Source organism: Polyodon spathula, chromosome 1 (assembly GCF_017654505.1).
Source record: "Polyodon spathula isolate WHYD16114869_AA chromosome 1, ASM1765450v1, whole genome shotgun sequence".
Classification (NCBI taxonomy): domain Eukaryota; kingdom Metazoa; phylum Chordata; class Actinopteri; order Acipenseriformes; family Polyodontidae; genus Polyodon; species Polyodon spathula.
Genome location: NC_054534.1, coordinates 63,201,533 through 63,217,761, shown reverse-complemented (window position 1 = coordinate 63,217,761; position 16,229 = coordinate 63,201,533). Strand labels below are relative to the sequence as shown.

The window sequence follows — 16,229 nt, the reverse complement described above, 5'->3', positions numbered from 1 at the left end:
GAGCAGGGACTATGATAAAGCTATCAAGTGGTAGGAACTGATTTTAAACCCACAATAACAACACATGCACATATGAAAATAACAAAATATGAAAACAATCTGGATTTGATACACAAGTAGCTACTAAGTTTATCATGAAGCTAACAACTCTGTAAAGTGCCTAGCCAATAAAACAATTTAACAAACACCTTGTATAAAAACAAGTGTTTGTTATGGTAATAATTTAACCATTTCAAGAGCAGTTCTTATCTTAGCTACTGAACAGCATAATGGCAAAATGCTAAAGCTTTTGCAGGACTTGTTATTTGGTTGTCACTTAAGGATTGCCCATCTGACCTAACCTCGAAGAAAATAAGGGCATTTCTGACAGCGGTACTTCCCTCTGACCATAATTGTATTGATTTTAATGAAGAAATCTGCAGTAACGAGCCTGCTCTTGAAGTACTCTATATACAGCCTGGCATAGTATTATCATAACAGTTTGGTAGATTCTTTGACATAGACCAATAGAAGAGATTCACCACAACGCTTGGTTTCCACCTGCCAAGAGTACTGCACTTTTTTGTCTTCATTTGTAGTCTTATGATTGTGTTGACTGATACACAGCTTAACAGTGTACAATACAACGTTATATTTATTTTAAAGATACTTCACATGATACAAAAATATTGATCACAGTGTTTTTTTTTACTATTGCAATTGCTATGAACAAAATTGCTGCAGACTTTTTAGTGGCAATAAATTATAGTCATTATCTGAAAAAAAATAATCACAAAAAAGGAAAACCTAGGCCATTTGGTCACTGCCTGAGAACTATGAGTCCTTTGTAAGTTCTCTACTTGAAGGCCAAAGTTAATGGAAATGCACAATGTGCCTGTGTCCTCTTAGCCCTTGGTGATCTTTGGTGCACAGGTATATTGAAGCAGTGCACATTTCAACATGTCATTTTGCATATAACTGTTCTTGGTATATTTATTATTCAGATATATTTAATCTATGTATGCTGGTCTTCTCCAGAACGTTGGTACACAGCGGCAAACCTCCTCACTGAAGTAAAATCTTGCCTCGCAGCGCTTTCTTCGACCTTCGCAAGGTGGGCTGTAGCAACTGTGGAAAAAAACAGAAATATATATAAAAAGAATGAAGACTGCTCTTAACCCAATATTTGTCCTTGTTTATAAAACATCTTGAAGGCATATCTTTCAAATAAAATAACCTAGAAAGGTACAGTGTTTTCTACAGTAAGCAAAAACACAGTGGTAACAAAATTAAACCTTTAAGTAAAATTCCCTAAAGCATACAAATATGCCATACTGTAGATGTAAAATAACACTTAGGGGTTGTTTTCCTTGGTGACAAGGGAAGGCAGTTGTTAACCTATGATACTATGTATTTTATACATAAATTTATAGTAAGCAACTGAACTGAGAAGATGCAAATGAGGTTGAGATCACCACAGGGCTGGTTTTGCCTCCAGCAGATGTTGTTTTACTTGGTAGTTTTATGATGGTAACATTTTAAAAATAAATAATGCTATAGGTCTTTAATGGACAGATCTGCTGCGGAACTGACAAATCAAACCTACTGGCCCCAAACCCTATTGATAGTGTTTTGCGGGTGTTAGTCCTTGTCCAATTCTGTTAAACATGTTCTAATACCATGGCTATGCCAGCCCTTATACACATATGCAACAACTTTATTAAATATATTATAAAATGCTTCTCAGCGCAAGTTTATCAAAGCATAGGAGTTACTACAGACATTCTTTTTTCGAGTGGGGGAGTGGCTGCAGGATGACACATGTCTTACCCTGCTTCAGACTATTATATGGAGTTTACATAGATAAAAAGCCAGGTATTTCCATTGGACTATCCCCTCTGTTTTTCTTTCATAAAAGGATAGACTGGCTAAATGAATTATGTCCATCTGCATTCAATAAGCAGGAAGATGCCAGGTATGACCTGGGAGCACTGTTACTTGATCACAAGCATTATATAATCAGTCATGAATAAATATTCCCACAACATAAATGTCAAACCACAACCTCTTACTGTGGCAAATTGTCTTATTTAGTGATGAAATACTATGAAATTATACTTTTGGCAATAAAGCCATAAACAGAGTACTTGTTGGATAATTGTAATTGCATTTTATTATTAGATTAATTTAGTTGCAACAAAAGTGAACCTCCTCAACATACATATCTAATCTTACAGTTTATAGGATATACGAAAATGATGAATCTCTCACATTAAAATGAAATAGCAACAGTACAAAGGGCACAAAAACCATACAAAAGAGCCAAGCTGGTTTGCAGTTATATAACCTTTGCCTTTGGTGCACTTATCTACTTATTTTAACTACTTATACAATGAAAACAAAATAAAATTAAATGTTTGCTAAAACAGTACTTCCCTTTATACTGTACATCATTTCTTTGTATTGCTTACTTTTTTTTTTTTTTTTTTTTTGGTTCATTTGCCATTCACACACACAGACATACACGCATATATATTTGGTTCAGGAGAGTTAATACAGTTCACAGAGTATTCTGTAGATAAACCAGAGTACAACATTGTGTATTTCAGTTTACACCATTTAAAATATTCTTCAATTGTCTCATGTTGATAATTTTATAAAACATTCAGTTCTTAGTCTTATATTAGGAGAACTATAAAAATTAGCTTAACTTCATAAACATAATGTGTTGTGAATGATTATATACCATTTTGGCATTTCACCTGATTTCTGTCAACCTCATGATATAGTCAAGCCTCTAGCGGAAGATGGACAGCCAAAATACTAGTCTGTATATAAAATTATATTTGGCAGCAAAAAAAAAAAAAAAAAAAAAAATGAATGCAGGTTATAACTTGGTTGAGAACTTTAAAAGCTGCAGTTGGTAAATGTACTCATGCCGTGATGTGCATTGGATGTCTGTTTCTTTTTTAAACTGTATCAAGTCCATAAAAACAAAAACATCACCACTGGCCTTGAACAAATACAGATGTTTTCATATTGTAGTTCAACTGCTAACTGCTCCACAAGGATAGCACCATACATGTTTGGCACAGGGTTGCTTGAATGCATGGTTTGGCAAACACAAGTCAGCAAAGCTCTGAAAATTTAATTGTCCTACTTTTTAGGTTTACATAAACACTAAAGGTATTTTACACAGTTTTAAATTCATGTGGAACTACATTATAAATATATAATGACATGCTCTTGTTCTACTGTGAGTTAAATATGCATATTTTCATCATGTGTTAATTATGCATCATTAAAGAAGTGTGAATAGGCTAAAACATCATTAAAAGGGACTTAAAAGACTGGTGTTTATGATGTGTGAGTAGGTAACTTGGATTTTGTTTCCATATTATATGAGTGACATAAACATGAGCTCACAATAAGTTAAGTGTTGTCAATGAATAAAAACCTTTAGAGAGCAATACTACTTTTGGTATCATGCAATGTACCCTGGAAAAAATTCTAATCATACCATCTAGTACTGATTTATTACAATGCAGCATGTATGTCCAGTGGAGGACAACTGTATGAGGGGAAAGATTAAACCTGGGGTGGGGAGGAGAGAACCTTACCCAAGCGACAACAGTGACTGACATTCTTTATTATAATAAAACAAGTAGTGCCTAAAACATTTTTCATTTTCATTTTGACCCAGCTGAAGCCAATTTATGTTGCCAGGATACTAGTATTACAACCCCAGTTGACCCCATACTTAAGTGATTGAGGTTTAGATGGGGTAACAATACATAAAAATTGTATTACCTGCATGTCTGGTGTTGAAACCTTCTTCCTCTCAAAAAGCATCTATTTGGTGATTCTGTACATTCACAGGTACATTTCTCAGGATTCAGCGGCTGATTTCTTGGGCAGACTTTTGAACAAACACACTGGCATGTGTCTTTATCAAAAACTTTACTGGGTCCACATGATGTTGGAAGTAGTCTGCACACACATTGGCAGGAATCTCTATCCAGTACTCTGTTGGGTCCACAGCTGGATGGCTTCAAGCCTCCCTTACAGACACACTGGCAAGTCTCGTCATCTAGCTCTTTATTTGGTTCACAAATATCATTGACTCCATCAAATGCATCTGAAAGCAAGAAAAGAACAGTATGAGTGAATCTTCTTTTTCTTCTACTTAAAATTGACATTTCAAACAGCAGCTATAAATAACATTGAAACTGCAACAAAACTGTGTGGAAATGAACCAAACTTGGCGATTAATTCAAACATCGTCTGAGCCAGACCACACATGGAAACCTATATTTTGTGAACTTCAAAAACTTCAAAAATGTCATCCAAGCAAACCTTAAAACACAATGAGATTTCAAATCTTTAGCCAGAAAACCACTTTTTTAAATGGAGATATGCCTCACCAGTTATCTCTGTCTGTAGTATTTTTATGAAGGCAATACTTTAACACATGGTAAGGTGCAGTATTTTAGTATTAACTGCTCTTAGCTAAATTACATTTAAGTTGCACTGTGAACACTTCCTTTACTTGTCTTCTACTCCAAAAATTGAGACTCTCTTTATCCCTACTTGTACATTCGGGTCTAATGCCAGCTGGACAACTACTCTTTAATGCCTGTTTTACAATACTAATAAATTGAATTTATCAGCTATATACAGGCAGTGCTTTTGTCTCAGTAAATGTTACATGAGGTCATTTACTAATTACTGTGAAGACTTTTCACAGTAATTATAATTTCCATTGAATTGCTATGGTACTCTAACCCTACATTCTACCAATTAAGGAGTTCACATGGGTCTCTTATTACTCACACTAAATGAAGGTGCCATAGCTGTTACGACCATTGTGTTTAAAATAATATTACTTTATGTGTTTTCTAATATATAACTGAATACTTAAATAAGATTATAATGTATTAGACTTAATTCTTTGAAATCTTATATCCCTATGAGCCCTGACAGCTGTTTTATTGTCCCTTTGTGTTGCTTTAAGTTAAAATCCATCTTCTGGAATATTTCTGGATATTTTATATTATCTTTTATAGTGTTAAAAACTGGGATACCATCCAGGTCATAAAAGATTACAGGCACCCCTACAGTCTTCAAGAGAGTTCAAAACAATTCCCATAGGAAAAGCTTGTGATAAATATGTTCTGGACTGATTACTCTTATACCTAACCAGTAATACACCTTAACCAAGTTACTATGTTACTGTCAATTGATTATCTGCTGTAAAACATGCTTAGAGCAGATTCAATATGGCCAGGCCTCATTGTTTAGTTTTCTAGCACATTATAATGTTATCAACAAATCCGAGAAATTAAAACCAGGACTACGTCTAGGACTGTGATAATCTATCATTATTTCTGTTTATACTGTCTTACAGTTAAATGGTGACAGAAAGATACCCCTGTTTTAAATTACTAAAAACAGGACCCTCCTCATATATATATTTTAACATATAGATATACATTAAAGTAGGGGCTCCCGAGAGGCACACCCAGTAAAGGCACTCAGCATGGAGAGCAGGATGCGCCCTATAGCCTGGAAGTCACCGGTTCATGGACGGGAGTTTCCAGGGGCCGGCACACAATTGGCTGAGGACCGCCCGGAGGTGGGAGGGTTTAGGTTGGCCAGGGTGTCCTCGGCTCATCGTGCACCAGCGACCCCTGTAGTCTTGCTGGGCGCCTGCGGGCTTGCCTCTAAGCTGCCCAGAGCTGCGATGTCCTCCAACGCTGTAGCTCTGAGGTGGCTGCATGGTGAGTCAGCAGGGTGAAAATAAGCTGACGGCACATGCTTTGGAGGACAGCGTGTGTTCGTCTTCGCTGCTCCCGAGTCAGTGCAGGGGTGGTAGTGGTGAGTCAAGCTTAAAAATAATAATTGGATATTCTAAATTGTCAGAAAATAATAATTGGCGACTACTAAATAAAATAAAAAAAAGAAATACACTAAAGTAATGTACTGTTACCTGTTAGATTTGTATATCCTTGGTACTCAAAAGGGACCTATTTTATTTATCTAAACCATGCCATTATTTAAAATATGTTTAAAAATACATGCTCTTATTAATTAATCACATACTTATTTCAATAAATGATCTTACCACATGTTAATGATGTTGCAATTCGCAATGTTAAAAGTATTTGCAATATACAATAAAGTACTTTTGCAATGAGATGAACTCTAGACACATTTCCAATGTGTTTTCTTGTTGCAAAACATTATCTCTATGTATTATAGAACATGGCTGATAACAGCACCAAACTATTTGGCAGCAAATAAGCCCCCTGCAGAACTATTAAAGGGAAATACGTTTGGAAATGCTAGCAAGATTAAATTACAGTTCAGCAAATGTGCTTACAAAGTGCTTCAAAGTAGTGATCCGAAAAAATGTTAGCTGAGGCAAAATCATGACACAGTGACTTATAAACCGCTAGGTTTATCACCTTAACAATAAACACAAAAATATTTTATTTCACTTTTGCAACAGTCTGTTGCCAATATCCATCCACATTCTTCCTTGTCAATCCTGCCAAGTGATGATATCAATAAATACTATTATTAGGTTTATAGCTAACAGAATTTACCTCATGTTATCTAAAGTAATTTAGTGTAATTTATACTGAGTAATTTGTCACAATGTAGAGGAGAAAACACTAGACTGACATCTGGAACTACATGGCATACACTTGGGTTTGAATCCAGTTCCTTAGCTTAGCTATTTTATAACATGTATTTATAATGGGTGTATGTAATTGGTGCTCTGCAATGCTGCTCAAATGTTGCTGGTTGAATAACAGACTGTGGGGCTGTTAACTTACTGCTCAAGATGTGAGGTCTGGCAGATGGCACCCTGGGGTTAAATCACTGTAGGTGTCAAATAGCATGTCCTGCAAACATTTACACAACTACTTCACAGCTGCTTTAACTATTGCTTTGTGCAAATAATAGGAGCAGGGCTATGATCATGCTGGCTGTAAACATTCTTTGTAGATGTAATTTCTGTAATATTACACATAGATCATGTAAAGGAAAATTGTGATGTCTTTGAACACATTTTTTAAATAATGATGAAATAAGAATAAAGAAGAAGAAAGAAAAAAAACCTTCACATAGTGGGGTCAATTCAATTAATGCGTTAAGTAACAGTAGGTCCAATCTGGTATTTTACAAAGGCATTGTTAGAGATGTTAGGTCTCCACAACGGACCCCTCTTTAAATTATTCTGATGAAGACAGTATTTACATCTGCAAGTGTTTAGCTCAACTGACAAGTTCCAGATACTTAAACCCAAAGACACTGAACGATCCTGCATCCAGGCTTATGTTTGCTAAAGTGAGAAAAAAATTTAATTATTATACTTACAGGATCCTGGATACTGGGAAGGAAAAGTGAAGTCATGCTGCTTCACACATCTACATATGTGATTATTCCAGAGGTGATTCTTAGGACAGGTCTTGTTTGCAGCATGACAGCTGTAAGGGAAATTGTTTCGAAAGTCAGCTGTAATTTATATAAGTAAACCAGTGCTGGAAAACCCCATCAAAAAGTTTATGTTTTCAAAATAAACAATACTTTTGGAAAGTTTAGAAAGCCTTAAATGACACTTCTATAAGCTTAAATGAGTATTTTAAGTATTTGTGTGCAGTGTAAGTATTCATGTGCAGACATAAGGAACAATACATTTAATTAGTATGGCATTTCAATTAGAAACCTCATCCACCAATCAAGTAGATGACATCAGAACCTTCAGAATCTACATCTTTAAAAAAAACTCACTTTAAAACCAAGATTAGAGGGCATTACACGGTGGACAAGCAGGCGGGAGTCCTATTGCTTAATTAAACATGAAAAAACAATGACCTTATTGACACACAGCAACACGATAATGCTGGACAAACAAACAAAACAAAAAAAAAAAACTTGCAGTTCTTCTTATCAGCTTTAAAATTTGTTTCATTTACAGTAGGTATCACTCATTTTGCAGGCCTGCGTTTGATGACAATAAGACAAGCGTGGTTCAATTTACTTTAATTTGCACTATTGTTTCTTTGAATAACCTTTAGGACGAATGTATATGCTAATACAGAGATTGTGAAACCTGGCAATACTGGGAATGCAGTGTCTCCCATTTTAAGGTCAATACTTTAGCGCAGTAGTTTCCATGGTCTAGTATTATTGTTTCTTTGAATAACTTTTTGGGGGCCTGTGTACTGTATGATAAGGCACATTATGAAACATGCTACAATCCTCACTTAAAAAAAATGAGATCCCATCTAGACTGACAATACTGGAAATGACCTGCTTTAGGGCAAATACTCCAGCACAATGGCATCTTCTAAAAGAAACCATACCCTCAATCTACCAAAACAGAAGCACTTTTCATTAACTAATGTTCCCCATATTCCTAAATTGGTATTTCTGCTGTATACATGCTCTTCAAACACTTATGGTCTGTGATGTTTATAAAATACATATGGCTTGTCATTCCTTTAAGCAGCAACACAGTGAAAGCTTTACTAACTTGTTAAACAAGAATTGAGCAATAGCTGCAATTCAAAGAAACTACAATTTAACAAGCTGTGCATCCTGTAAATTCAGTATTTGAACTCAGTAGCCTTTTCAAACAGTGGCCAACCGGGTTTGAAATTGTGTCTGTACACTGCACAATTAATGATGATATGTTAAGTGTTCTATCTCAATCTTCAAAGCTCAGTTGGTGTAAATGCCAGAGGCAATTGAAAGTGAAGAAGAAGAAGAAGAAGAAGAAGAAGAAGAAGAAGAAGAAGAAGAAGAAGAAGAAGAAGAAGATTCATGTTTTGTGAACAAAAACAAAACATCCACTGTGGCATTAAGAGAAATGGCACCTCTGATATGGGTTACAATAATTTTGGGTGTAAAAATAACATTTTTCAAGGGTCTGTATCTCACGAACCTCAACAACATAAGAACCTAAATCAATTATTGGCTCATCTGACATAGTTTGGCCGAGAAGTTATTTTACTTAATTAAAGTATGAATTCCTGAATATGTCTGTCACGCTTACTAACTGAGGAAGTCTATATATATATATTTACAAAGTATATGCCAAGGCACATTACTCATTTGAATACAGTGTTATAAGCACAAAGCCTTGTTAGAACAAAATACCATTATCGGTAAAATGATGTGATATATTCCTTTCTGTTCTGACAAATGACACAGCCCTTGCTGGAAATACAATGTGTTTGATTCACCACTCATTAATTCTGCTGTCTGCAGGGTATAAGAAAAAAAAACAAAAAAAAACTACAAAATAATATCAGTAACTTAATCCAAGAACCAGGCTGCATTTAGCAGGAATAAAACATGCATAAGCTTGAAAATGACAGGGGTGGAGAAATGCCATTCTTAATATCAATTTAACAATAAAATGTACACCCTGTCATGGCTTGTGTGAATACCAATGGGTTTTATTTCTTTGCTGACTGTTTTTTAGGCTATGATCAGGATTTCCAAATACATATACAAACTGGTAACAGGCTAAATAAACCTCTGAGACTATTAAACATCTCAATGATGTTATAGGTTGCAGTTAATAAATACACTAGCTTATGGATACATGTATTTAAAGCTAGGATGTAATGATTAATTGTGCATAGATGAATAGTAATACTTTGCTTATAAGGCAGCCCGTTATACTGCTGCACAGGTTATAAGGTGGTACAGTCATGGCTCCCATTTGCCCTATAATGCCATTACACTAACACTAGTATTCTCGTTATAAGGCAGAACACAAACAGCACAGTCTCTTAACTATGGCTCCCTACTACAGCATTAAAAGGGGAGCACTATACTTTTTTTTTACATTATATCATAATTAGGGGTTTTAATCTTGACATTTTCTATTGATCAATTCATCATCCAATCTATTAGTTGATTAATCAATTCATCATACCTGTTTGCTCGTGAAATGAAATGGTATTAAAAGACAATTACAAGCAATACAAAGTATTAACATAAAGCTATTGTAGCCAGCCAATCGATGAAAGAAAAACATATCCAGACGTTTATGAAACCAGTCCAGGCAACTTTTATTCTTGAGTCTCCCGGATATACAATAACTTGATTATGTATTTTCCAATTAGACCAAGGAATATTAACTTATATTCTTGCAAGTTAGAAGCTGCCAAGGTAACACACTGACTACATGCCTGTACTACAACCATAACTCCTCCACCGTCCCAGCAAGCACTGCGGCACATAGCATAGCTCTCTTAGAGCTACAGCAACTCAATTATAAAGCAGTAATACTATAACACAAACTGTGTTTAACATTTTTAACTTAGTTTTTTGATCATCAGATTAGATTATTTACTGCATATGTTTCCTAATGGCAGCTAATGTTTAATATACATATATTTACTTACACATACTTTGACAGCTTGAAAAGATTTAGAAGTGAGTAGTTTTGAGAATTACGATTATACTGTAAATTTACAGTATAACTGTAAATCTCGAAAAACTACTCACTTCTAAATCTTTTGTAGTCATTTCCTTGTATTACTTTAGTATAAATACATGTTAATTTGGATTCATATGTTGTTTTTTTCTGACTTTATGTGAACAAAAAGACACACATTTGCCCGTTTTCCCATTGGAAATAGTGATATTTTGAAATATCACTGTCCTGGTCACAAAAACAAAGTTTGTGGGGAATAATAGCCATTTTCTATACTTTTGAGGCATAAGCAATTAGGAAGTAACACTTACTACCCAGGAACAAAAATTGTGTTACATAGTGTTATTACAACCACCTTTACTCACCAAACATTTAAAACTACAGTTTTTTGCTTTTACAAATCGCTGATTCTTGACTGAAACCACTTCTATAGCTGTTATGTAGGTCACATATTCTGCATATTTGTAGGCTGGTTAAAGTAGCTTAAGCTCTGGTTTTTAAATGGTAATACACAGCATCAATAATACTATTATAGCAGAGGGGCCTGATGGGATGCATTCATAGGACTTGCTTTAGAGAAATAATGTAAGAAAAAGGTATAGTGTGTGGTAACTTGGTGCTGCACATATAAAGAACCACACTTTGGACAGGAAGCCTACTATTAGTAAGCAATAATAAATACTAGAGCTATCAAGCGATTAAAAAAAATGATTCATGATTAATCTTGCGATTACTAATAGTAATGTAATTTAAACCACATTAAAAACTGTATATATAAACATACACACACACACACACATGACTATATTATTTATTTTGGAGACAATGTATTTGGCAGGGTGAGATGAATTGAAGTTTTCAGGTCTCGGTAATGTATAGACTGTCAGCATTAATATACAAGAAATGTTTTTATTCACTGATATGTAAATATATACGTATGCATTTTTTAAAAATACCTGCAATAGAAGTGAAATTTCAGTAATGAGAAGAACATTCTGTATAAAACAGGTGATGCTATGTTCTTCTGTTACATCGCATATCACTGCCTGAGATCAGCTGTGATAGAAAGAGACACTTATTGCAAAGCAGGATTTTTTTTATTTATTTTTTCTTGCACACATTTCCCTGCTCCTCTGTGACCAGGGGAAATCAGGAAGTAATCGGAGCAGCACTCAAACAAACTAGATGCTGATAAAAGCCTGATGTATTAATACAAAAATAATTAAAAAAAAAAGTAAACATCAAGAAATAATAAAACTATTTAAATACAACTTTCTGTAGTATATTTATATTTAAGCAGCGCAAGTTAATGCGTTGATTTGATTATCTGCAATGACGGCATTCTATTGTCTAATGCAAAAACAGTTTGTTTTGCATCTAAATGGACAATTATTCAGCTGGCAAGAAGCAGAAATATAATCTACACATATTAAGAAACAAAATGATACCAAAAAACTTTAGTCTGATGGGGTGAGGGGAGGTTTGGGGAGGGGGGTGCAGCCAACGTAATAAGGGCTTTCTCAGTTTTGGCTCATGGACTATAACTTTCTATGCAAACACCAACTGCACTCATTGTACTGCATGCGCTTGTGTACTGTATATTAAAATGGTGTCACAGGGAATGAATTACAGAATGCTAAAAGGGTAAAGACAGAGGATTGCAATTAACGCCCGTTAAAGCAATTAATAATGTGTTAATCGCAGAAGTTAACTGCGTTTAATTAACAGCACTAATAAATACACGTACACACAATACCCTTCACATACCTTCTATACCTTTCACAGTCTCTATGGGAATTGTTTGGGACACCTTTTCCCTGCTAAAGAGATGTGCTCTAGGGCACTAAACAGTTAAAAACTGTACAAGACAATTACTCTCCTATACATTTAAAATACATTTTATTATTATATGAGTTGATACGTGTTTAACTGTGTGATATAATTAGACATTTCTCACTGATTTAGTGCACTGTTCACACAATTTTGTCTTGGTCCAGAGATTTGAACGTATTACAAAATGTGAAAACTCATATAATGCTAACTATTTTTTAAGATGTACACTAGAGAGACAGAGTAATTGCATGGCATTGTTTTTAATAAATTTCACATTGTTCCGTGCCATATCTTATTTTGCTCACCCTTTGGATTTTTTTAGTTGTTCCCTTTCCAAACAATTTGTCTTCATTTTCTAAGACACTGTCAGCTATTATTATAATCTCCTTTTCAGTAAAGTTGCCCTTTCTATTCTTCTGACCACTTCTACCTCATTTCCATGAGCACGTATTGACTGGCAATCTAAGCTGATCAGGATTCTCCCGCATTCCTCCTGAGCCCCTGTTGATAGTCTACCCGAGTTGAGTGAAAAGACCGTTTCCATGCAATGCAAGTTTGACAGATGTTGGTGATTCTTTCCCAGCAAGCCTGGCAGCTAAGGTCACAATCATCTGTTTAGAAAACTGAAAGCATGGACGCTACTGCTTTACTTCCATAATCCTAACAATTTTTTGGACCTTTGTGTTACAAAAAGAAAACTGGTACAAGGATATTAAGCACAGAGAAAAATGCTAATCCCAGATGTGGAGTAACTGTTTACGCCCACTCGTAACTTGACATTACCATGTATGCAAATTCACTGCATCAGCTAGGTGCAGTCTGAGTTGTGATTCAGTTCTTGTTTAGATTCATTTAGAAATATATTCATTTCCACAGCCTTGTGTTATGAACATTTTCCCTGCAACTCCGTTCAAATTCACAAACTATTTGAGTATCAGGTCCCATATTTCTACAGTGCTATTGAAGAAGGAAGAAGCCAAAATGTTGTAGCTAATTATTAAAATAGCGAGCTGCATTGCTAGTGATTGATGCGTATCCTCTTGGATCCTAGTTATCCATGAATGTAGTGCTCTTAGTGTTCTTGAATTGTACTGTCATATACATATACATATGTATACAGTGCCTATAGAAAGTCTACACCCCCTTGAACTTTTTTTTCACATTTTGTTGTGTCAGTGCCTCAGAATTTCGTGCATTTAAATGAGGATTTTTGTCCACTTATCAACACACCATACTCCACACTAAGAGGAAAAAAAATTATATATATATATATATATATATATATATATATATATATATATATATATATATGGAGAGACAGAGAGAGAGAGAGAGAGAGAGAGAGAGAGAGAGAGAGAGAGAGAGAGAGGGAGGATATGTCATGGTGAACTGAAAGTATCAAATTTATTTTAAGTCTAATCCTTGGCCTCTTCAACTTCATGAGTGGCAAAGCGAGGTCGAAAATGTCAGGCTAACGAGTGAAAATAAATGAGATATTTTCAGTTGGGCCATGGCATATTACATTTAAACACTTCTATTGAGTTGCTTTATGTATTATTTCTTATATTTTTTTTTGTTAGTTCTTCAGTTTAAATTGGGACTACGTTCTATCCTTCGGCAGTCTGCAGCAATTTTTTTTGGTACGTCATTGTCTTACTATTGGTTGTAGGAAGGAACTTTCATTTCATTGGTTCTTTGTTTCCTGGGGTGGGGTCGCGGAAATTGAATATTTTGAAGCTCAGTTGAGCTGCAGCGGTTGAAGAGGCAACATGTCATGTACACACTGATGGTTTTGCTTACCCAGGCCAGAATTATGTATATAAAGACATTTATTTTGTAGTCTAGTTGCTCTGCCCCACTGTGATTGCTATGTGTGCTGTCTATTTTCGGAGCTGTACTATTTGCCAGTTTGTCGTTCATTGGTTTGGCATCATTCTGAATTGACTCAATTACTCCACTATTTTTATTTTGATGGCTTCTATTTGTACTGTAAGGGTCTCGATCAGGTTTAAAATGTTTGAAGTGAATGATACATCTTTGTAAACATTTAACTTTTCGTACTGTGTTTTAAGAAAAAGAACTACATTACACATAAATTAGATATGCCTAAGAAACAAAATGTATTTCTATTGTGACTAACCCACACAGATGTTGTTTTTTGCTATGACACACATAACGCATGTTATTTTTTGCTAAGCATAAATGACATGGTTTTATCTATGAAAATATATTCTCACATGCGTTGTGTTTATATATATATATATATATATATATATATATATATATATATATATATATATATATATATATATATTTTGTGTGTGTGTGTGTGTGTGTATATATATATATACACACACACACACTTTTAAAAAATATATATTTTAAGACAATATTTTTTTACAATGCATTTAATGTAATATCTAGTTATTATGGAGGAAAAAAAAACGCTGCATTGGAATTATACTATTGTTCTCACAAACTACTAATTGTTGAAAAATGAAATTGCCTTACCCTGACATAACCAGCTATGTTGGTGCTTAGTTAAATAACAACATTGCTGCTGTACAGTGTCAGCCAGGTTAAGATCAGGTCTTAACTGGGGCCTGGATTATTTATGATAAGAGTGACATGAGGGTATGAGGTGAGAGGTTACCTCATGTCAGGAGAGGTGGGCTCACAGGAATGGCAAGATATCTTTCTGTCATGTGTCTTTTATCAGAAGCAGAATCCACTGATTATCATCACACTGCAGCTACCTGAGCTTAATCCACCCCTCAGCAGCCTAGGAAAAGACCTCCTTGAAGAAATGGAGTAATACCCTAAGATATACTGTAAAGAAACTACAAAAATTATATTTTAATGTACAGTACTCGTAGAATACTAGCAGTTTTGTACAGGTGTCGCTTATATATCCTGTTTACATTAACATTGGACCAATAACGACTTTGGAACAGCTGGCAGAAAAGATTCTTATCAGTTGTAATTCCTGTGTACACTTAATGCAGCACTGCAGGATCACTGCAGTAGTGTTACCAGTCTGTTTTCTGCAGTACTGGGGTCCAACCCTATGGGAACCACTCTAACGGATACCACTGTCTTAGAGCTTTCCCTGCAATTAAAGTTATGAAACTTTCTAATTTTGAAGCAAAGCTGGGGGCATCATCCATGAGGTGGATCTAGTATACTCTGTATTACTCCTGTCTTTATCTCCCTTGATGAATTATTGGCTAATATATAGAATAAAAAATGAAAGTAGGTTTGTGATAAATATGGTTTACAAAAATAATGGCTATTTTAATTATACAATTAGACCCCATGATGTTGCAAATAATTTTGATTGGTGTTTATTTAGGCAGAATATGAACAGCAGGAGCTGGAGTTGTCTGTGGATATACTCACATTTTTTTTTAAAAAACAGTTCTATGTTATGGGCTTAGGAAGGTTTAAATGTATTTCTGAAAACTAGTAGGAATGTTTTTGAACAATGCTCACTTCTGTATTACACAAATGTCATTTTCTGATTGCTAACATGTGTACTGCCAGTAAGAAAGTTTATAAATAATATAAGTAATGAGTAGCAATTATGGCTTTTTATGTGTCATTAACTATTTTGCGTTCTGGTTTCAAACTTTTAAAATCTGCAGGGTTGTGTTGTGAATTATGGGTGTTTTAGACTTACAGGAAAGGAAATTAAGGTTTTCTTTTAAATCCTGAAATAAAAATGTGTTGTTTACAGCCATAAACAAAACACAACTTGAACTATTTTGCTGTGCAGTATTTTCTTGGATTGTGTGTGTACTGTATATATACAGTAAAACTAATATAATGTACCACATTCAGACCAGAAAGATGGCACATTATAAGCTAGGTATGTTATAACCAACAATGACTTTATTTCAATGCATACGGGGAAAAGGGATCTATTGTTAGAAATGGCAGCACGTATAAAGCATAT

General features: G+C 34.8%; 1 protein-coding gene across 1 annotated transcript in view; it reads right to left on the bottom strand.

Moving 5' to 3' along the window:
* Positions 1 to 616: 616 nt before the first annotated feature.
* Positions 617 to 16,229, bottom strand: part of LOC121320704 (vascular endothelial growth factor C-like) — a 61,262-nt gene continuing 45,649 nt past the window's right edge. Inside the window, exons 5-7 of the mRNA XM_041259281.1 lie at positions 7,366 to 7,475; positions 3,790 to 4,117; positions 617 to 1,107 (exon numbers count right to left, since the gene is read on the bottom strand). Coding sequence (XP_041115215.1) covers positions 990 to 1,107; positions 3,790 to 4,117; positions 7,366 to 7,475 — 556 coding nt within the window. The 3' untranslated portion in view covers positions 617 to 989. The remainder of the gene's footprint in view (positions 1,108 to 3,789; positions 4,118 to 7,365; positions 7,476 to 16,229) is intronic.